This window comes from Lepidothrix coronata, unplaced genomic scaffold, assembly GCF_001604755.1.
Source record: "Lepidothrix coronata isolate B3197 unplaced genomic scaffold, Lepidothrix_coronata-1.0 Scaffold199, whole genome shotgun sequence".
Classification (NCBI taxonomy): Eukaryota; Metazoa; Chordata; class Aves; order Passeriformes; family Pipridae; genus Lepidothrix; species Lepidothrix coronata.
This window is the reverse complement of record NW_016690379.1, coordinates 212,743-235,034: the sequence shown is the minus strand read 5'-3', so window position 1 is coordinate 235,034 and position 22,292 is coordinate 212,743. Positions and strand designations below refer to the sequence as shown.

The 22,292-nt window shown below is 55.2% G+C and overlaps 2 protein-coding genes across 5 annotated transcripts in view; both read left to right on the top strand.

The window, feature by feature from the left end:
- Window positions 1–354: 354 nt before the first annotated feature.
- Window positions 355–13,698, top strand: IKBKE (inhibitor of kappa light polypeptide gene enhancer in B-cells, kinase epsilon). Its single transcript, XM_017832129.1, has 20 exons — window positions 355–620; window positions 1,325–1,465; window positions 1,873–2,002; window positions 2,426–2,607; window positions 2,848–3,008; window positions 3,582–3,692; window positions 3,959–4,138; window positions 4,472–4,674; window positions 5,341–5,405; window positions 5,488–5,579; window positions 6,343–6,444; window positions 7,681–7,756; window positions 7,835–7,947; window positions 8,179–8,255; window positions 8,559–8,598; window positions 9,421–9,522; window positions 11,250–11,346; window positions 11,887–11,990; window positions 12,254–12,325; window positions 13,059–13,698. The coding sequence occupies exons 1-20, from the start codon at window positions 534–536 to the stop codon at window positions 13,090–13,092; spliced, it is 2,169 nt and encodes a 722-aa protein (XP_017687618.1). The 5' UTR covers window positions 355–533; the 3' UTR covers window positions 13,093–13,698.
- A 4,414-nt stretch (window positions 13,699–18,112) lies between these two features.
- RASSF5 (Ras association domain family member 5) overlaps window positions 18,113–22,292 on the top strand; it is a 28,695-nt gene continuing 24,515 nt past the window's right edge. For 2 of the 4 annotated variants that reach the window (XM_017832142.1, XM_017832137.1), the window contains exon 1: window positions 21,833–22,024. In XM_017832142.1, coding sequence (XP_017687631.1) covers window positions 21,982–22,024 — 43 coding nt within the window. In that variant the 5' untranslated portion in view covers window positions 21,833–21,981. Of the gene's footprint in view, window positions 18,130–18,541; window positions 18,722–21,832; window positions 22,025–22,292 lie in introns of those variants that run through there. The other 2 variants (XM_017832139.1, XM_017832136.1) reach the window with 2 other exon arrangements.

Sequence of the window (22,292 nt, the reverse complement as noted above, 5' to 3'; positions counted from 1 at the left end):
CTGATCCCACTCTACTTCCCAAATCCGACGGTGGCCGGTGCTCGGCACCTTTTGGGCGTTCCCGGAGCCCATCCCGGCCCCATTTGCCCCCCGGAAGAGCCCAGCACGCCCGGGGATCGCTGCAACACTGGGAATTTTTTTTTTTCTCGAGCAGGAAGCTGAAGCATTTCCTCCTCCAGCGGGGCCGCCGGTTGCCGAGCGGGTTTTGCAATCCGTAGGTTTCAGTTCCCGGGGTGGGGAGGTGCCTCTCGCCGCTCCGCGCTTGTTTGCTCGTAATTTTTTTTTTTTTTTTTTGCATCTGTCAGAGTTTCTTCTCGCTGCCAGCCCCGACAGGTCCCGGCCGGGTGGTTTTTGGCAGCGCTCGCGGCTCGGTCCATGCGCAGCCTTCGCGTGGTGCTGCCGGCGAGGTTGGAGCTGCCCAGGGGAACATCCTTGGCCGGCGTTTCCCTGCGCCTTGCCAGGCAAGGACGGATCAAAGGCTGGGATTTGGTGGCCGGCGGCCCCCGGGGTGACCCCTGTGCTTCCCGCTGGAGATGCAGAGCACCCCCAACTACCTCTGGAGCACCGAGGACCTCCTGGGCCAGGGAGCCACAGCCTGTGTCTACAAAGCTCGCAACAAGGTGAGCGGGGGCAGCGGTGGGGGCAGGAACCCCAAGCCACGGAGCCCCCGTGCCCCCCATCCCTCCTGCCCCTGTTCCCCTCAGCTCGCCCTCCCGGCAGCTCCCAGGCTGGCAAGCAGCCCAGGGGCTGCTCTGGGTTTTGTTTTCATTTTCTATGTGGCTCCTTCCCCTGGCTGTGCGGGTGGAGGGCGGTTTTTGGGGTGCTCACAGCCGGGTCCTGCTCGCCGGCTGCCGGATTCCCGAGCAGCGCAAGGGGGAAGAAGCTGTTTTCCGGGGAATGCCCAGAGGTTTTGAAAACCCCATCCCCGGCTATTTGCATACTTCATGCAAACACTTGCCAGGCTTGGAACAGACTCTTCTCCTCAGCAGCCTTTGAAGTTTATTGAGCAAACTGCAGGCGCAGGGCAGGAGAGGCGGCTGCGAGGCCGGGTTGGGAACATCCCCATCCCGTGCAGAGCTGACAAGGAGCTGCCAGCCCCAGCTCCAGCTGGGAACTTTTTATGGAGCTGAATAAACACGCTGACACGCAGCACGTGGGTGCAGGGACAGGAAGCAAAGGGAGGTGAATACCAGCAGTTTGCTTGTGCAGAGGAGAGTCGACGTCATGTGCATCCCAGGCGGGATGTGGGATCAGTAACAGAGCTCCTTTGAATGAGAATGGCATCACCTCCCATTTCCTTTTTCTCCTTTTCCTCTTTTCCCAGAAATCAGGGGAGCTGGTTGCTGTGAAGGTGTTTAACAATGCCAGCTACCTCCGGCCCCAGGAGGTCCAGATGAGAGAGTTCGAGATGCTGCGGAAGCTGAACCACAAAAACATTGTCAAATTATTTGCCGTGGAGGAGACAGTAAGTGGGACCCCATCTGGGAAGCCCCCAGCCGGGAATCCCTCAGCTGGGAATCCTGCTGTGCCCACTGGGCCAGTGCCACAGGGGTGTGGGCTGAGCTGCAGGAGACCAGTGATGGTCCCACTCTACCACCTCTTCTCACCACCCTCTGTCTCAGCCCAGCCCTTCAGCACTGGGAGCACTGGTGGCACTGGGACACCGGGCTGGAGCACGGATGTGACCTGCTGTTGTCCCCTGGCCAGGCAGCTGGCACGGTGGGGACATTCTCCAGCACCGGTTTGGCCAAGCAGGAGAAACCCAGGGATCCACCAGCTGAGGGAGGGGATCTGGTCCTGCCTGGGTGGGGGGGACAGGCCCACAGCTGGGACACAGGGCCAGCCGAGCCCTCACAACATCTCCCACCACAGGGCAGCAGCAAGCAGAAGGTGCTGGTGATGGAGTACTGCTCCAGTGGCAGTTTGCTGAACGTGCTGGAGGACCCAGCGAACGCCTTCGGCTTGGCCGAGTCCGAGTTCCTCATCGTGCTGCAGTGTGTGGGTGAGTGGGGGGGCCCGGGACCACCAGCCCCCTGCCACCACCACCAGCCCCCTGGGACTGAGACCCTGAGGCTGGGGACATTGTGGTGCTGGTGGGACCCTGCAGGCACCAGCTGTGGGGTTTGGAATGAGGGGTCAGGAATTGCACCTCTGAACGGGGTGGGGTTGAGCTCCGGGCCCACGGGGCTGAGGGTTTCTCCTTGCAGACCTGCTCTGGGAAGCAGCTGTGGGAACAGGCTGTGCCCCACGATGGAGGAGCACAAGGGCAGTGCTCCTGTGCTCACACAGTCACACTGGTCCCCACTTCAGAGCAACCACCCTGGGGTTTGTCCCCTTTCCAGTCCTTCTCACGTTCCTAAATTTGAGCAAAGCCCGCTGGAGCCCAGTGCCCCAGCCCCACGCAGGAACTTCCCCGTGTGCCCAGTGGCAGGGATGAACCACCTCCGTGAGAACGGCGTTGTCCACAGAGACATCAAACCCGGGAACATCATGCGGCTGATGGGGGAGGACGGGCAGAGCGTCTACAAACTGACCGACTTTGGGGCCGCCCGAGAGCTGGAGGACGATGAAAAGTTTGTGTCTGTCTATGGGACGGAGGAATACCTCGTGAGTAGAGCATGTCCCAGTCTGGTGGCCCCTGGGGTGCCCATCCCTCAATCCGACAGCTGGGTGACTTGTAGGGAGCAGCAGCGACGTGGAGAGCCTGATCTTAAAGGGTCCATATTTTTGAAAGAAAGAGGGGGAGGGCTCAGCGTTTTTGTTGCAGATTTCCGGGTGGTGGTTTTTTGGAGAGGATCCAGTGCTGCTTTTTGGGAGGATCCAGTGCTGCTGTGCTTCCCCCCCCAGCACCCCGACATGTACGAGCGGGCCGTCCTGCGCAAGCCGCAGCAGAAGGCGTACGGGGTCACCGTCGACCTCTGGAGCATCGGGGTCACCTTCTACCACGCTGCCACCGGCAGCCTCCCCTTCGTCCCCTTCGGGGGGCCCCGCAGGAACAAGGAGATCATGTAGGTACCAAGGAGATCATGTAGGTACCCAGCCACGGTGTGGGGAGGTGGGACTGCGGCTGGTGGCCCCCGGGGGCTGCGGCACCGTGGGGTTCCATGATGCACTTTACTGCTTTTTTAATCCCATAAAGACCTCAAAGCCCTGACATGTACCTGGCATTCACCTGTGAAGTGTGTGTGCTGCGTGGGAAAGACTCTGTGCTGTGTTTGCCAGGTTTTCCCTCTAAATGGGATGGTTGGATGGGGCTCTGAGCAGACTGATCTAGTGGATGGCATCTCGTGGGTTGGAACCAGATGGTCTTTTAAGTTCCCTTCCAATCCAAACCATGCTGTGACTCCATTATTCTATAAAATGCATTCCTATGACTTTGTGGCTAAACAGCTGGAAGAGGAGACAGGGTTAATGTCTTCTTGGAAGTTTGTGACTGTTTCTTGCAGCATTTTCCCTCTGGGTATTTTTTTCTCTCTGAATTATCTCTTTCCCAGCCTATCCGTACTCTGCCCTTTCCCTACCTGAGGGACACCCAAACAGAGCTCACTTGGCTCGTTTCAGCAGCAATTCCCTTTCTACAGGTACAAAATCACCACTGAGAAGCCTCCTGGAGCCATTGCAGGGATCCAGAGGCAGGAGAACGGGAACATCGAGTGGAGTTACGAGCTGCCCATCACCTGCCGCCTCTCCGTGTGAGTGTCCCGTGCCAGGGTGGGATCCCACCACAGTTCCCACATCCTGGCACCACCTCAGACAGCACAGGGGGGGTTTAACGAGGCAGATAAGCTTTTCATCTGCGAGTGTCACAGCTCTCAGACCAGGTTTTTGCTTTACAGCCAGGAAAAGGGGGTGCAAGGCAGGGCAAGCTCAGCGCAGGATCTCCCGTCCCCGCGGCCGCCGCGTTCGTGGCTCGGGGTTACACCACTCTGTGCAAACATCTCTCCTTCTGCTGTTGCAGGGGGCTGAAGGACCAGCTGATCCCCATTTTGGCTAACATCCTGGAGGCTGATCAGGAGAAATGCTGGGGATTCGACCAGTTTTTTGCAGGAACCAATGACATTTTGCACAGGATCGTGGTGGACGTGTTCTCCCTGCAGCAGGCTTCCTCCCACCGCATCTACGTCCACTCCTACAACACGTAAGGCTGTGTTAAAAGCAAATTTGGGAATCAAGCTCGAGAGCCTCGGCCCCTCATTTCACTGGGTGAACCTTGGGGCAGCACCTGTTCCCCTTGCACCACACCTAAGCCAGGTTAAAACAAACCAGGCTCAAAACAGCCTTTGCTGGGAGCGCACTAACTGGGACCCGTGGGCACACAGAGAACCCCAGGGAGGTGTCCAGGGCTCTGCTGACCTTGTGGGATATTTTGCTAAGAGAAAATATCAACATTTTGGTGTTTTGAGGGCAGCAGGCTGCTAAAGCCATGGAAATCTGAGCTTGTCCCCACCCTTTCATTCCTTTTGGATTTCAGTACCACCAAGTTTTTAGACGCTGTCTTCAAACAAACGAACATAGTCCCTCACCATCAAGAATACTTTTTTGAAGGACACTTATACGAGCTGGATCCTAATCTCCAAGCTCACAATTTCTGCAAAACCACAGAGAGCAGCCCCCTGACCTTGCTGAGCACAGCTGAGCACCCCGAGGACGTGGTGGGGGTCCGGTACAGAGACCGTGAGTACCCGTGGTTGGAGATGCTCATGGCATGAGGGCGGGTGTAGTGAGAGGGATTTGCTTCAGTTTTTATCCCAAGAGCTTTCCCATTCCCATTCCCTGTCTGGGTGATGGACCCATGTCTTGGGTGATCCCTGGTTTCGGTGCCTGAGCAACGTTGGACCCTGATCCCAGTTCCCAGCAGGGTTCCAAGTTCACCAGACCGGTCCCCAGGTCCTGGAGCAGTGCCAGCCAGTGCTGCTCCCATTTCCCACTTCCAGGTGGTGCCAGTCCCCATTCCCAGAACTGATCCCTGTTCCCAGCAGTGGGGAGTGCTGGTTCCCAGTGCCGGTTCCTATTCCTGATGCCAGTTCCCATTCCCATTGCCAAATCCAGGTCCCATTTCTGGTCCCTGGTGCAGGGCAGGAGGTGAAGGGATTGTGCTGCTGGAGCAGGATTAGGAGGTTTTAGGGTCAGTTTTCCCCTGCCACGTGCTGGTGCTCCACGCACCACACCGGGCTTTGCAGGCAATTCCTGCCTTCATCCATGTTTCCTAAATATCATGGAGGGCTGCACTGAGCCTCCAGCAACCCAGCAGCTCCTGTGCCCAAGCTCCTGAGTGGCTGCAGGGTCTGTTGGTGGGTGTGAGATGTCCCAAAGCCCCCTGACCGCCGTCTGTCTTTCCAGCGGCACTTGAGTTCCCGAAGTTTGTCCCCAAGGTGGACGTGGTGGCCGACTGCAGCGCAGCCAAGGTAGGTGGGAGTGCCCAGGGGGCTCGGGGAGGGGCCCGTGGTGCAGCCTCAGGCCACTTTTTTGGTGCCCTTTGCTTCGCAGAGCGCGGTGGGCGCCGCACACCAGACCCTGCGCATCGGGCAGGCCCTGCGGCGCGGCCGGGAGCTGCTGGCCAGGGGCCTCCACTGGGTGATGTGAGTGACAGGGACACCCTGGGGGGGTGGCAGAAGGTGGGACATGTCCCTTCCCAGGTGTTCAGTTAAAGCACTTGGGGTTTTCCAGCCTCTTCAGCCAGTGTGGGACCACTGGGGATGGTGGGATGGGGTCCTGGGGTACCGGGAGGGAGCAGAACATAAAGACCAGGTTGGACCCACACAGGGGACACAAGTGCCAGGCTGTGAGGGGGCTGCACCTGTAGGAAAATACCCCTTGGTGTTGTGAGGATGTTCCTGTCCCCACTTGTTAGTTTTGAGTCACTTTTTTCAGTTTAGGAGGTGCTGAGGAAAAAGCATCATTATTATCATCACCATTATTATTATTATCATTATTATCACCATTATAATTATTATTATCATCATTATTATTATCATCATCATCATTATTGCTATCATCATTATTATTACCATCATCATCATTGTGCATATCACTGTGGAAGGTGTATCTGCCCATGGCAGGGGGTTGGAATGAGATGATCTTTAAGGTCCCTTCCAACCCAAACCGCTCCATGATCCCATGATGATTTTCACTGTCCCACCCATTTCCTTCAGGGCAGGAGCCTCATGTGCAGTGGCAGGACCAAAACCCAGGAGCTGCACCCAGTTTTAGGGGCATCCAGCCCCCCTTTTCTGAGAGAAGCCACCAGCTCCATCCTCCCCACCACCACATGCAGCTGGCCCCAGGATGGAGTTCCTGATTCCAGGGAGCACGTGTTGGACGGGCTGTTTTCTCTCTTGGCAGAGGGGACCTGAAAACAGAGTGCTCGAGGATTTTGGAGCAGAGGAGGGGGGCTCTCTCAGTGCTCAGCTGCCTGCAGCTCACCGAGGTGAAGACCCGTGTGCTGTAAGTGTGGCCTTGCACATGCTGGGCTGTGGCAGAGAAAATATGGGGCTCTCAAAGGGGAATTATCAGAAATCAGGACAATTCCAGGAATAACCTGGTATCTGGGAGGTAGGAGGCCTTTTCACTGTGTGTTGAGGCTGCAGGAAATGAGCCCCTCTGGCTGTTTGTCCCTCTTTGCTTCAGTTTTTAATGATCCCTGGTTTCACAGGAGCCCAGAGTTTAGTCCTGGCTGTGGCTCCTGCTCCGGGGTTTTCCGACTGTTACAGCCCATGAGCTGCAGAGTAAGTGCAGGAATGGGACAGGGCTGCTGCTCCAGCTCGGGGCAAAGGGGAAAAGAGCTGAGTTAAAATAATGGGCAGGATGGCACCAGCTGCCAGGGCCCCTCGGGGGTCTGGCCCCCACCACCAACCTGCTCCCTGCAAACAGCCCTGCAGAGCCGGGCACAGGGACCATCAGCAGTGCTGGGATGGGTGACATTCCCATGGATCCAGCATCCCTCCTCACACCATCCGTGGTGAGATGTCTCGTTTCCACTCAAGAGTCTCCACTAATGGAGCTGAACTACAGAGGAACCCTGGGCTGCCCTCGACCTTTCCACTCCCCACATTCCCACCCGGCTGCCCCGGGGTGGGGGGGGGAAGCTGAACCCCTTTAAAAAGCAACCCAAGGATATTTTGCTCTTCTCTTTTGTTGTAGTTGTAGTGGAAAATTCTTTGCTGCTGGGTAGCTGTTCTTTTATTCTTTGCCATTTAGCAAGTCTCTTAATTTCCATTTCATCTCAAAAAAAATTAAAAAAAAAAATAGGGACACATGGTTCCCATTGAGTTCAGCGGGATTAGAGCAGGGCTGTAGTGCCAAGAGCAGTAATGCTGCAGCTGGATGCTCTGGCTCATCCATCCCTTCCAACATGCTCTGGATCAGGGACATTTCTGCTGACTTAGCCCTCCCGTGCCAGCTGCAGGGAGCCAGACGGCATCTGATCTGGCCTAAAGCCAGTGGGTATGAAACCAGCAATTTTTGGAACAAATTGGCCACAACAGGGTGAGTTTTTACCAGATCAGCACTTTGCATCTTGTGGCTCAGATCTGTCACCCCTTGGATATAACTTTGGGTGAGTTGTTGCCTGAGGAAACCACCTCCACTGGCTCCACCGTGGGATGGGTTCTCCTTGCCCAGGTGATGCTGCCTCTGGCTCAGGTCCCACTTCAGGAATATTCATTTTCTGGCTTTCCTCAGGTACGAGGCTGTTCCTGCAGGCAGTGGGGTGCCAGCTGTGATGGACATGGCCATGGTGAAGACAAGGCTGCAGAGGGTGAGCCCCCAGCCCGGGGTGGAGGAGCATCCACAGCTTCCAGAGCTGCCGGTCCCACCCTCTCCTCCTCACCCACAGGTCGCAGAGGAGCTCTCTCAGTGCTCCCACAACATCTTTGACTTCCAAGGGGCGCTGGATGGGATTTTGTCCGAGCTGGTGAAGGACAGGCAGCAAGTGCACGAAGACAAAAGGTTTGTGGTGAAATCCCTGATGACACTTTGCTGTTCCCCCCTGGATGGAGCAGCTTTGCTGTGGGATCCACGCAGGGCCATGCACAGCCCTCCCTGTGATGTCCCTGCACACAGACACGGGGAGCAGCAGTGACTCTGAGTTCAGATTTCACCCCAAAAGTGCTGATTTTACCCCAGCCTCCCACCCTTCCTCTCGGGGGCCCTCATGCCTCCTTCCCTGTCCCATTGCAGCATCCAGCAGATCGAGTGCTGCCTGGAGAAGATGCAGCTGATCTACAAGCAGTTCAAGAAGGCCAGGACGTGTCTGAGTGAGTGATGGGGAGGGGGGACACGAGGTGTGGGGCTGCAACAGGAATGTCCCCGTGCTGGTGGAAAAATGGATGGTTTCACTTTGCTGGGTTTAAATTATTTCATACAATCATCGAACCACAGACCGGTTTGGGGTGGAAGGGACTTTATAGATCATCTATTTCTGTGCCATGACAGTGGCCCCAGGGGCTGAGCCCTAAAAATCCCCTTGAGTGAATTCTGTGTGTTGTGAAATTGCCCATTTATTGGGGTGTGAACAGGAAAATATGTGGTGAGTGGTGACCTGTGTCTTTCCTCCCCAGGGCTGGGCTACAATGAGGAACAAATACACAAGCTGGATAAGTGAGTCCCAACCCTCTCCCCTTTCCAGGACCTGCCCCTGGCTGTGTCCAGGCCAGTGTTTGGTAGTTCTGACTGAATCCTAAAGGGATATAAAAAGTTCTCTGGTCACCAATGTTGCCAGAGGGCACCTGTAAGTGGTTCCTGTGATGGTTCATCCAGGCAGGACCTTTCACAGGGAAGTTTTCAAGCTGTGAACTATTTCAGATGAAGAAGTCAGAGAACCTTTGGGGACAGAGAGCTGCTGTTGGGCCAAATCCCTGGGTTGGATGTGGGGATAAGCACATTCCAGCCTATTGCTCACACAGGGCTTAGTCTGGGGCTATTTGTTACAGAGATGCTGATTTAGGAAGTGTCCCTGCTTAACTTCCACTGGGAGTGAAGTGCCTGGTGGGTTTTGTACCTTTAAAAATCCTCCTTTCTGTTTCCACTGAAATCAGGGGAATTTAACACAGGCAAAAAATAAAAATGCCCACTTCAATGTATACTAGGAAGGGTGAAATTTCACAGGCAGCTCCTTTAACTCAGTTAATCTTCAGTCTAAGACTGAACATTTGCCTTAAATTCCAAGGCAAAGACTACTCAGAAGTGCCCTGGAGGGGATGACAGCCCAACTGAGCATCCCCCCCAAAACCTCTTGCTCCTCTTCATCACAATTAGGGCTTGTTTTCTCTATAATACTGATCCAAAATACATTACTGAGCATCCAGCCCCTCTTTCTCTATTCAGCAGCCAGCTTTAGGTCTCTGGCCACGTGAGCTGTGATGTTCATTTTCATACATATAAGGAAGTAACAGTGTTGTCTCTTTTTTTTCCTGGTTTTAGGATGAATTTAGGGAACCTGGCCAGGAAGGTTCTGTCGATTTTCCAGAATGATTGTGTCCAGCAGTACCAGGAGGCCCTGGCCCTCCACAGCAGCAGGATGAGGTACCAGCCCTCTCTGGGGGTTTGGGGGCTCTGGATTTGGGACCCTGGTGTGGATGGGAGAGGGAACTTTCCAGTAACCCAGGACTTCTGAGTGCTCTTTGCTATGGATCAAGATGGGGATGGAGATGATGATGTTGGGAACTGCTGAGGGACTGCAAAGGGGCAACAAGCCCTCAAAGCAGCTGGAAACCCCACTTTGTGGGCTGGCTCCTAGCCCATGCCATGTATTCTGCCCTGTCATTTAAAGTTTATTTTTAAAAAAGCCCCTAAACCTGCAGCTCGAGTCCAGGCAGCTCTTTCCTCGCTCTCTGGGCGGGGGAGAGGTTGTTTTATCGGGACAAAATTGGTATTGAGACAAAGAGATCTACTTACAGGGAATGATCTTCTGTTAAACGGTGCTTGGGGAATAATGCAAAGAGCAAATTACCCTGCGGTGCTGGAGAGCAATCCACCAGAGAGAGCCAGGGCAGCAACAAAGAGCAGGGTGGGGGGAGGCAGTTGGGAAGAGGATGGGGCAAGAATTGGATTTTCATTGCTTTTAGAGAGGAGCATCAGTGCCCTGGGCTGCCAGTGTGGGCAGAGGGAGTCTATGGAATTCCTTAGAATTAAACCCAGCTTTTGACCTGGTCCCGTTTTTGATGGGGAGTAGCCCCGTGTAGGATTTGCCAGTGGGAGGGATTTTTAGGCTGGAAGTTTGTCTCAGAAACGCTCCAGGAGCCGCGGGCAGGGTCTGTCCTGTCCCTGTCCTCTCCCTGCCTTCTCCCTGCCTCCTTTCCTGCCTTATCCCAGTCTTTTCCCAGCCTTCTCCCATTCCCAGCCCAGCTCCTGCCACCGGGGGTTTCCACACTGCAAACCCTCACTCAGGGGCAGGTTTCACTCTGGGGAGAGGAGCTCTGTCCCACAGTCCCCCCCCACCACATCCCACCCCAAGGCAGTGAAATCTCCCTTGGCTTCACCGGGAATTTTGTCTTGGGGTGAGATTCCTCTGGGTGTGGAGCTCCACAAAATCCATGCAGCACAGGAGCCTCGTCTGCACTAAAACAGGGTTTTAACTCTGCTCATAGGGAGGAAAAAAAGCTTCTTCATGTTTTCCTGCAGTATTTTTGTACCTGGTTTTCTGTCCTTAGGGAGAAAGCATCGTGAGTCACAGCTGGGATATTTTTAATTTATTGCTACTTCAGTTCTAATTGTCCTGGTTTGGGTTGTTTCCTGCCAGGGTTTGTGGTGTGGTGGCTGGGTTTTTTTGGGGGACTGGAGGTGGATCATCCACCTGAAATATTCTTTCCTTTGTTTTTTTAAAGCCAAAACAATTTTTTTAATTTTTTTTTTTAATATACAACTCATGATGTGCCTGTTGGGTGTTGGGTGCAGCACCAGGGAGCTTTTTTGGGTAGATTCTCAGCCCTCCATGGGACACAGAGGACCAGCCTGTGCAGAGCTGCTGGCAAAAGTGATGGGCCTGAGCTGTCTCTCTTACAAGCAGCACTTTCCCTAATTAATTTGCTATTAGTGCTGTTTGGATAACCTGGCTGTGGTGACTTAACAAAGCTGCAACTGTAATTTCAACACTGCTCTGACTCACTTGCTTTCCTTCAGGATTTTAACTTGGATCCAGAAAGGTCTGCAGGAAGCAGTGCAGAGTTAAAACACATTAAAAAAATTAATGATCCCCGCCGATGCCAAACACTGACTGGGAATTTTGTCGCCGTGTTTTCTTTTCTTTCTAGGAAAGTTTGTGAGATAAAGAAGCACCTGAAGAGGCTCAGCAACCGCATCAGCACCTGCAGTGTGGAGATGATGGAGTGCCAGGACTGCCTGCAGGATGTAGGTGTCCAGGGGGTCCTGCCAGGGATGCAGCTCCACAGTCTCTCCCTGCTCCCTGACGATGCTCCTGCTCCCCTCTCCCAGCTCCCACCGGGTGCAGGAGCACCTGGGTTAAGTAGGGAAACCCTGGAGTGTTTTTAAACAGCTTGCTGCAGTTCTTTGTGGCTGATCCCACACTGGAGATCCTGTTTTGCCCCCACAGTGCGAGCAGGGAATGGGGAAACCTTTGGCAGGGGAACCCCTGTTTGCCAGGGTTGCCTGGCACAGGGGATCTGACCCCAGCAAACAGGAATTTCAGCAGTAGAAAAATGATGCTTCACCTCCAGGTGCCACGATAAACTGGCTGATCAGCTGGGGCACAACTTCCTGGGAGGTGTCCTGGTCCTTTGGTTGTTCTGTTTTGTTTGTCCTGGAGAAGTGGATGTGCTGGGTGTGCTGTCACTTCCTGGGGGTTTATCCAGGCAGGCACTGCATCCCCCCGGGGTCAGACCCCCAGACAGCCCCTGCTGTGGGGACTGCCAGGTCTCTCCATCTCTGCAGGCTCTGGACAGGTTTCTCCAGATGGAGAAATGGAGTTTGGCCCCAGTTCCTCCCGTGCCTTCCCCCGTCCATCCGAGCCCGGCACGCCAGGAGATGGCTCTTCGGTGAGTCTCTTGGAAATCTTTTGCAAGAGGGTTCTGGGGACAGCCCAGCTCCTTGGGGAGGAGCAGAACCTCCTGCTGCTCATCCCCTGCAATGGGGGGAGGACTGTGTGTCCACAGGGCTGGAAAACTCTGTGCCAAGCCCTTCGCTGTGGCCCTGCCGGGCGTGATCCCTGCTCTGTGACCCCTGGGACACCCCAGCCCTTCTCCCGTGGGAAGCAGGGGCTGAGCAGCGCAGGAATAAGGGGCTGGTCGTGTCCCTGCAGGATGCAGGAGCTGCTGGAGCAGATGAGGTCAGTAAGTTGTGATCTCCAGTTCAACAACAGCATCATCGAGCGGTGAGTGAGAGCCCCCAGAGCCGCTGCTCCAGGCGGGAATTCCTGCTCCTTGCACCAGGAGATGTGGGCACACCCCTGGCAGAAGGTGGAGGGTCTGGGTGGTCTCCCTGGGAGCTGCAGTGTGGGAGCTGTGCCTGGTGCTGAGCACAACCACAGTCACCCATGAGCTGGTCCAGCGGGGGTTTTAATGTCACCAAATTTACACCACGGTCTGGCAGCAGAAGAGTTTGTCTTTCTTGGAGGTTTAGCCATGATCCTCAGCAAAGCTCTGTCACTTCTACACCCTCTTTCCAGCCTTTTCCCTGTGCTGCCCAACTGCTGACTGCCACAGAGAAGTGGATGCTTTCTCCTTCTGTATAAAACTCTGTGTAAACCCAGCAGGTACTGCTGAAAAAAACCCCTGATTTTCCTCCTCTGCCACCTTTTTTTGAGGCTCTTGAGGCAAATCGAGAGTGAGAACGTGCAGACCAGAATGTCAGAGAGTTTAAAAAAGCAAAAAAGAAATCGCAAATTCACCCCAGCCCTGTTTTTGTAGGACCAAGTGTGGTGTTGCAGCACATCCACTGTGAATAAGGGGATAAGAAAGGTCGTGTTTGCTTTCTCTAGGAAGAGCTCATCCCAAAAGACACGGGAACAGGTCCGAAGATTAGTGCCTGGCTAGAGCTGTAGTTTGGGATTGCACGTGCCCAGGTGAGCCCTCTCTAGCCTAAAGCCTTTGGTTTTGTCCCTGCAGGTTGGGAGGGGCTGCTCCCACCCCTGGCGTTTGAGGGACGTGGGGAATGTGCAGCTGCTGAAGCAAAACCACTTCCCAGCACGGGGAAACCCCAGCACTTGGGGAGCCATCGGGCACTGGTGTTTGAGGAGCTCTCTGTGTCCTACCTCTCTGCCCCAGCACTTTTGCACGTTCACCAGCATTAGCTCTGAGTGCCTTCAGCCTCTGGAAGTTTGACCAGAACATTGAGTGGGGTTTCATTTTTCTTCATTTTTAAAAAGTGCTTGAAGGACTCCGTGGTGTTCTGGCTTCTCTGTATCACCGTGTCAGATGAAGAAGAGGCTAGACCTTTTGTCTTCTTACTTATTTAGGGATTATTCCCACTTTTAACCTACTTCTTCTCCCTGGGGCTTCATGGAGTGGGGCAGGAGGGATTGCTGATGGATGAGAGACTGGATCCAGCCCAGGAGGTGATGGCACAGAGAATGTGGGAGTCACAAACCTCTGCCCCTGGGCACTGCAGCTTCTACTCCTGCTGCAGGGCTTCTCCTCAGCCCAGCCCCGTGCCTGGGCTGCTGAGGGCTGTGGGAGGGGGAAGCCAAGGGAGGCTTCTCCTTTTTGGCACATTTCTATAAATATAATCTCGTTCTGTGGATGCACGTGGGGGTTGTGCCTTCTCCAAACAACCCTGGACTCAAAATGTGGCTCCACCCGGGGGTGCTACTGAATGCCAAGGCAAAACCTCAGATGAAAGGACTCCCACGAGCCCTCTCCAACCACACCACTGCAGGAGAAAGTGGGGTATTCCTTTTTCTTTTAGATAAAAGACAGAAAGAAATCCCAAGCAGCCCCCCCTGCCTTTGACATGAAGGATGTGTTCAGCTGTGGGGGTGGCAGAGCAGGGGTGGGGACAGGAGGGACTCCAGCAGGTGCTCTGTGGGGCTGGCTGTGAGCACCTGGAGCTGCCTTGGGAATGGCATTCCCAAAACTTCACTCCTGTTACGCTCCAGAGAAATGAGGCTGGAGAGGAAACACGTTACCCCCGTCCTTGTTGTCCCTCAGGGCAGCACACAGAGAACTGTGGGAGGACCCTGGTGGCAGGGCTGTCCCAGCTTTTCCTACTGGTTTGTGACCTTGGGTTTGATGAGGAGCTGTAATCCCCTGGATATCAGCCAGCAGCAGCATGAGCAGCAGTGATATGGGATGCCTGGGATCTCGGGAGCATTAGATGGTATCAGGGAGATATTTGTGGGAAGGGTCAGTCACACCTTCCCCCATCCACCTCTCCCTGCCCATCCCCAGCGTGATTTATGGGCTGTCACCCCAATCCCACCCCCCACATCCCATCCTGCAGCAGAGGGGAGCAGCATTCCAGCTGCACCCAAAGCTGGGCACAGCGACAGCTCCCATCCCACTGGGATCAGACATAGGGATTTACACCTGGGGGGCTCCTGGCACATCAGTGGGCACATTGCCTTGGCTCTCCCCACCCCTCTCTGGCACACACCAGTGCAAAGACACAACAATCCCTGCCCTGGGCTCTCTGGGAAGCCCTGGCCCCTCAAATCCTCCTGCTGGGGAAGGGGCTGCATTGCTGGGGCTCACAGTGGCAGCAAACAGGCCTTGGGAAGCTCATGTCCCCCAGGTTGCACTGGTGGGGGGTGTTAAAAGATGTTGGGATTCAGTCCTGTTCCCTGCACAAAGCCTTTGTGTAAGCCTGGTTACTCCAGGGTGCAAACTGGGACTGGCTGCTGGGGATAAAGGAGGCTGGAGGAGGGACTGGGGATCCGGGATTTTGGGCAGCATCAGCACCAGCAAAATCCGAGGGTGAGGGACCTTCTGCAGCTCCCAGGGACTGACTGTGCATCTGGAAGGAGAGGCTGGGCCATCAGCCAGGCAAGCAAACGTGTCAGTCAGCAGTGGGGATGCTCAGAGGGCCTGCCTGGACCTGCCCTCCAGGGAGAACACAGCACCCTGCTCAGCCCTTCGCCTTTCCTCCAGTTCCCTCCCCAGCACCTCTTCTGGAGGTGACACCTGAGCCAAACCTCCAGCTGAGTCTGGGCCTGATGTGGCTGTTCTGGCTGTCCAAGGGTTGCCCCCAGCCCGAGAACCAGGATTCAGGTTATCTGGCAGTGCCCAGGGGTTGAGAGACAGCAGAGACAGGGCAAGGAGCTGCCTGCTGTGGATGCTCCTGGGATGGACCCAGAAGCAACCCTTTCTAATCTCTGCTGGGAGACAGAATTGTGGGATGGTTTGGGTTGGAAGGGATCTTAAACACCATCTCATTCCAAACCCCCTGCCATGGGCAGGGACACCTTCCACTAGCCCAGGTTGCTCCAAGCCCCATCCAGCCTGGCCTTGGACACTTCCAGGGGTGGGGCAGCCACAGCTTCTCTGGGCAACCTGTGCCAGGACCTCCCCACCCTCCCAGGGAGGAATTCCTTCCTAATTTCGTAAATAATACACGGGGACACAAGGCAAAACAGTGCATCCCTGGAGCTGAACATCTTGCTGCCCCGAGCCTCAGCAAGGGAACCAAGGGAACCAGGAGCAGCAGCTGCAGGGCTGTGCCCGGCTTGACTTTCTTGTAGGAACACGCCAAGGGTGCCCAGGAGCTCCCCCCGCCCAGGAAACCTTCCCCAGTGGAATTTGGCACCAAACCTTCCCATTTGTTTTAATTATAAAGACCAACATCCTGAATGTCAAACCCATCTATTTACTGTGGAGAGGTGGAACTGAGCCATCGCTTAAAAGCTTTTCTCCTACAAATTATTTTGCAGGATCCTCCTGGTTTTCTAATGAATGTGATTTTTAATCCAGCTCGAATTCGCTGATATTCCCTGTAGGAACGGGGCAGGGAGCCCAGGCAGGGTCTCCTGCTGCACTTCCTTGGATTCAGTGGAGCTGCACTGACTCGCACCAGCTGAGAGTTTGACCTGGAACATGTTTGGCTTCCACAGAAAGGGATTTATTTCTTGGCAAAAAGAAAAAAGAGTTGTTGCTAATAGCCCTTGTCATGCTTAAACTGCCGTAGCACGGCAGCTGCAAAGGGGACTCCTGGAATCCAAATGAAATGGGAATTTTCCTGCCAGTGTTAATTAGCTGGGTGGTTTTTCCCCCCCCCTAATATTTTAACCCATGGCCTAAAAGAGCTTCATGTGCTGTCAGCCCTGAATACCTGCAGAGACAGATGAGAAGGATATGACAGGTCTCTTGTGCAGGTTTGAGCCAGATCTTCCTATGGGGATGGAAAATATTACATTTATTTAGTATTTACGTGCCCTGGTGCTGCAGAATGGAGACTGGAACTGTATCCTGGGATTGCACTGGGAAAACAAAAGTCCAGAATGGCTTTAACAGGTTCCCAGCCAGGTGCCAGGTAGACCTTTGCCCTCAGAAAGGTCATTTCCTTTCTTGGAGGTGATTCCTGATACAATTAACAGCCCGAGGAGAACATAGGATAAAACTCCAGGTTTTTGTGAAACAATTTATTGAGGAATAAATCTGCTGCTGTTCTCTGGCACGAGCAGGAGGCATGAAAGTGAATCAGGATCCTGAATGGGGAAGAAAAAAACCTTCCAAAAATTAATCTTGCTGCTTAGCACAGAATAAAGCTGCAATTTTTCAAGCTGCATTATTCCTCCTTCAGTTTGAAGCTCTTATTAGGGGCTGCTTATGGCACTAGTCTGCTGTAATTCAGAGCCAGTGTTTTAATCCATCCTTTAAATTAGAATCCTTGAAAAGGATTTAGATATCCTTGGCTTATCCTGTCCTCAGGAGTACATGGGAGACTCTCAATTCAGCTTCCCATGAGCCCAGAAGCCAGGATTCACCCAGCCCAGCCCTGCACTCACTGCAAACACCTCTCACCTGGAACACAAAGAAATTTGGGGGCAATTCTGGCTGAATTAATGTATTTCAAACCAACACGAGTGAGAGCAGCAGAGAAGGGCCAGTTTTGTCCTGCACGACTCGGGGTGATGTGTCACCCTCTCTGTACTCCGGGCTCCACCCAGACGTGGGGAAGGGGTTATGGTGACAGGGACCTTCACATCATCTGTGACATCCAGCCCTGCTGCTCAAAGAGGGGAGTCACTTGGAGTGGCCCCAGGTCCAGCCACCCTCATTTGTGCCCCCCAAACCCTCCTTTGCCCAGGGCGGGGCTGTGCCAGCAGCTCCCCAGGCACCGCTGTCCTCTGAGCCGGAGCCGCTGCAAAATTTTGGCCGCAACGTTTTCCCTTTCACATTTCCCACGACCACAGGAGCCTCAGCTGGGGGAGATAATTCCCCCCGCGTCGCGCCGGGAGAGGGGATCCAGCTGCGCTTACACTCGTGATCCGCCGTATCCCGTGGGGACAAAGCCCGGGACGCGGCTGGGAAGTGGCTGCGCTCCGGCAGCAGCGCTGGGGAAAGCCCCCGACTCCGCTTCGTGCTGCGGGACCCCCCCGAGCGGGGATGCACAGAACAACTCCCCACCCCGGGGCATCCCAGACCCCGTGGGGGTGCCCGTCCAGTGGGGAGAGGTCCCCCGGGAGCGGGGATTCCCACGGGGGGGAGGCTGTCGCGGGGAGATTCCCGCGGGGAGGGGAATCCCACGGCGAGGAGCGTTCCCACGAGGAAGCATCGCACGGAGGGGTCCCAGGGCGAAACCTCCGGGGGGGGAGGGTGTCCCCACGGCCCCGAGGGGCCGATCCCGGTCCCCACCCCCGCCGCCCCCCCCGCCGTGTCTCCTCCCTCCCTCCCGGCCGGTCCCAGGCGCCTGCGCTGCCCCGCTCCCGCCGCTCCGAGCCCATGGCATCGCCGGCCGTGGGGCCGTGCCCCCGCCCGCTGCCGCCCCCCGTGCCCACCTCGATGCTCCGGGGCCCCGCCGCGCCCACCCCGGGCAGCCCCTGCGGGGCGCGGGGGGCGCGGCGGCTGCGGCGGCGGCGCGGGGGAGCCCCGCGGCTCTTGCCCGACGTGCGGAGCATCTTCGCGGCGCCGCGGGAACCCCCCGAGCGAGACCGCGGCCACCGCTTCGCCCCCCGGCTCCCGCGCCGCGGATGGTGCGACCTGTGCGGGGAGGCGGTGCGGGAGCGCGCCCTGCGCTGCGACTGTGAGTGCTGGAGCCTTGCTTGAGCCCTGCCCGCGCCCTGCCTGTCCCCTGCCTTCACCCTGCCTTCGCCTGGCCGTCCCGCACCCCTGCCCTGCCCGCATCTCCGCCCGGTGCTGCCGTCCCGCATCCCTCGCTCTGCCCGCGCTCCTGTCCGGACTCTGCCCCCCGGACCTTCTCGTTCCCCTTCTCCCAGCTCTGCATCCCCCAGACTCCCACTCCGGGTCCCTCTGCCTTCCCCGGGTGGGTCCGGTCTCCGGGAGGGACCGGGTGGGGGTCTCCGGTGGGCGCGGAGCTGCCGGGCGGGTTTGGGAAGTGAAGCTTTTCCAGGAAAGAGGAGATGGTCAGCTCATGGGCGGGGTTGGCGTCGCGGCGAGCAGGGAGGGTTGGCGTTTGTAAAAGCTTTATGGTGAGGGGTAAAGTCCTCTGGAATTACTAAATTTACCTGAGGCTTTGCCCAAACTCCAGCGGAAAGAGAGTTCCTGCCAGTGGGGTGCCTGTCTCGTGTGAGATGCGTGCTGTGCTGGTGCTCGTGTTAGACAGGAGAGATTCATCTTTCCATCGTGTGGGAAGGGACACAGAGGGCCCGAACGAGGTGACTCAGCCGGGGCCGTGTCCCATGTCCCGGGGTGCTGCTCTGGTTCCCTGGAAAGGTGTGACCCGTGTTAGTTGTTGCAAGGGGGGAAAAACGAGGAGGTTTGAGCAGACCCGTGCCAGGGATAACTCGGTAGCGTGTGCTGTGCTCTCTGCTGGCCGTGGGACTGCTCCTCTCCAGCTCGGTCCCTCCATCTGGGGGAAACTTTCAGGACAGAGCTGAAGTGCTGCACTTGGCCTTGAGGGACTTGAAAATTTGCTGGTCGGGGTCAGCTGAGCCTCTTGATTTTTGGCAGAAGTTGTTAGTGCTGATGCCATTCACACAAAACCACCTGTACGTGGGTGAGGATACCCCGAAGTGTCGGCGTGGAGGGCAAGTAGCTGGTGCTGGCGGTTATTTGGGGACGATCCGTGTCCCACCGTGAGCTCAGGGCTGGCAGGAGGAGGCGTCGTTGCTCATTTTTGGGTTTGTTCGGGGTGGGGTGGGGTTATGCCGGGCACGTGCTGCAGCGCCAGCCTCACCGGGGCAATTAGTGCCTCGCTCAGCCAGTTCTGGTCCTTACGCTTGGCTTTCCTTAGATTACGAATCAATTAAATGTCTCTGCTGGTGATTTGCATGGCGCGGGGCGAGCGGGGCTCTCGCAGATGCCTCCTGGTGCCGTTTGGAGTGAAGGGCAATTGGGAGCGACAGTCGCACCATATGGCCCTGCTGCATCGCATTAAGGGTTTAGCCCTGACTGCTGTTAATTAAATGTAACCCAGCCGTCCCCACAACGTGACACGGGGACACGCCGGGGCCGGGGCACTCGCTGTGTGGGGCGTTGTTTGAGTGAGGACGATGTAAATCTGTTTTCTGGGGTGCACCTTTGCTTTCCGCCTGCTGTTCCTGATTAACTCCCTCAAAACCTGGTAAGGGCCGGATTATCCCCCCGGGGGGCGGCAGCTCAGCCGTGTCTGGTGCACTGGAGCAAACGTGTGAATGACTGTGCTTAAAGAAATGGCGCGTTTAATGAAAATAACGTTTATTGGAAGGCAAACAAACTTTGTCGGGGCTTTTGTCTTTCCTGGAGACCTGCCCCAGGGCTCAGGTGCAGGATGAGGTACTGGGCTGTGTGCTTTGAAACCCTGACCTAAAGTACAAATTCACAGAATTTCGTGGTGTTGTGAAACACCGTAAATAGTCGTTTTGAGGGACTTCTCCTCTGGCAGGATGTTTTCCATAGTTATATTGAAACAGATCTTAAATAGCTCTATTTCCCTTTTCATTTCAGAGAATTATTCAGACTGTGGGAGTAGTTCTGCCTCAAAAAAAACTCCCTAAACAACCAGGATGGGGGAGAGGGACACATAACATCATCTGCATTCCCTGTCATCCCAATAGTGATTCCCATTAAAAATGCCTGAGAGCTGCACACGGGGTGTGCTCTCCTCCCTTGGTGAATATTTCTTTTTCTTCTGATGCAGAGTTGCTGCTTGTTTGCTTTTGACTTGCAGCCTGAGGATACTCGGGGTTTTGTTTGTACAGTTCTGGCCTATTTTTATTTCTATCAGATCTGGTTGTATTTAGTAAAACGGAAAAGCGGTGTTTATTTATTTATTGTCTTTTATTATTATTTATTGTTCAGGTTGGAGAATAAGAGGCTCAAGGGGGACCTTCTTGCTCTCAACAACTCCCTGTCAGGAGGGTGATGCAGATATCTGAGATATGGGAGCCTTTTCCTTGCTTTTAGTGGGAGTGTTTAAGTCTGTCCCATGTGTGACAGACATCCAGCATGCTGCTCCCACTGGCATCAACGTGAAGGGATGGGGAACTGGGAGCTCAGGAGCGACTGCCCCGAGCCATCCTGCTGGCATTCCTTAAAAATCCTTGTTTCCAGTCTTGCAGGGAATGCACTTGGGCAGGAGGAGTAGCTGTGCCATTTCATGCTGTGCCTTGAGTTATCTCCTGTCTGATGTCTGTGGCTTTGTGCTGCTGGCACCTTTCAAAGCCCGAGTCAGTATTAAGGTAAATAATCTCGGTGTCGCAGTGTAAATGTGTCTGTCCCGCTACCAGCAGCTTTTCCTGGCAGAGGAGCAGCTGGGAGAAGGGGGCTGGATGGGCAGGTTGCAGAGGTGCATCTTTGCCAGGGGGGTTTTTGGTGTGTTCTGGTGGGGCAGGTGCAGTTGGATGTCGTGGTGACTAAGGCAGCTTCAAAGCCCTCAGTGCATTTTATTGGGCTTTGGGACAGCAGAGAAACCAGGCTGGGCTTGGCACTGGAGCAGCTTCCTGATGGGAAGGGTGGACACTGGTGGGCAGTGATGGGTCAGGTTTGGGAGGTGGCTCAAGAGCTTCCCTGGCTCTCAGTGTCTCTGACACTGGTGTTACCAAAATATTTTGGTGTTACCAAAATAGGGCGTTATGGGCTGAAGTGCTTCTTTGCAAGAAATTCACTGCAGGTCTCCGTGCTTCCCTGTGGGAAGGCTGCCTGTGAGGCACTGCCTGGAGGGAAACCTTGGAGCACGTCCAGCACCTGATGTTCTCAGTGGCAAGTGCAGTTGCACCTGAAGCAGCTTTTGATCTGTAGGTCTTGTGACACAATCTGGTTCAGTGAAGCACCTCAGCGTCCAGCTGGGTTTATGCCTCTGGTCTGATGCCACCTTTATCTCCCAGAGCAGCTCCTCCTTCTGTGTTCAGGCTCTGGGCTGAATCAGTCCCTATTTCCTTAAGAAGGGAGTTGGTAAAACTCCATTTCTCCTTCTAATTTGTAGAGCAAACTGCAGTTCCAATGTTATTTGTTCCCAAGTATGTTTGCTTAAGATAACAAATTCTTTAACGAGCCCAGCCTGGCTGGGACGAGGTTCTGCTCACACCACTGGAGCTCTGCAGGACACGGTGGTTTTTCATGTATCTTCTTCCATCACATCCTCCCACACTCAGTCGTGTCTCTGGTCTTGCCACTGTAAATAATAATTGCTAACAGCACAGGACCCACAGTGCTTTGCATTTCTGTTCCATTTAGCTGATCCAGACAGATTCCTGAGGCTTGTCCTGCTGCCAAGTGACTCGGGCAGGTGGGGATGGTGTTTGCCAGGTTGGGTGAGGGTGGGGTGGGGTGCTGGGGTGGCTCCCCCAGGCAGGGCGTTCGCTTCCCTGGGAGGAGATGGAGGTGTGGGATGGGATGGTGACCTGCCCAGAGCTGTGTGGCAGGATCCTGGGGTAGCTCAGGTCTTTTAGGGTCATGTTCCATGCTGCAATCCAGTCCAGTGCCTTAGGAAGGATTTATGGACGGACACACCGGCCGAGGCTCCAGCTCTTGCCTTGCAGGTTAGTTTTTGGGCTGTCTCTTTTCTCCCTCTGCTTCCTCCCTGGCCCAGTGTGTGTACCTGAGTTCACTGGTCTCCACGTGGGAAGGAGGGATCTGTGTAGCTGCAGAGGTGCTGTCTGGGTGAATAAGGAAGCCCCCTGTGATAACTCATTGCTTGTGCTGCTTGGTGTGATTTCTAGGATTAGTTAAATCCCATCTTTGTTAGTCCCTGTGCAAAAGCCAGAGTGTGTTGTGCAGGGAGATGGAAACTGGAAACTGGAAACTGGA

Bases quoted from the DNA above. Each gene is read 5' to 3' on its own strand.
- IKBKE (XM_017832129.1), top strand. From the start codon at position 534: ATGCAGAGCACCCCCAACTACCTCTGGAGCACCGAGGACCTCCTGGGC. The intron at 3,693-3,958 runs GTGAGTGTCCCG...CTGCTGTTGCAG, and splicing joins ATCACCTGCCGCCTCTCCGT to GGGGCTGAAGGACCAGCTGA. The intron at 12,326-13,058 runs GTGAGTGAGAGC...TTGTCCCTGCAG, and splicing joins AACAACAGCATCATCGAGCG to GTTGGGAGGGGCTGCTCCCA.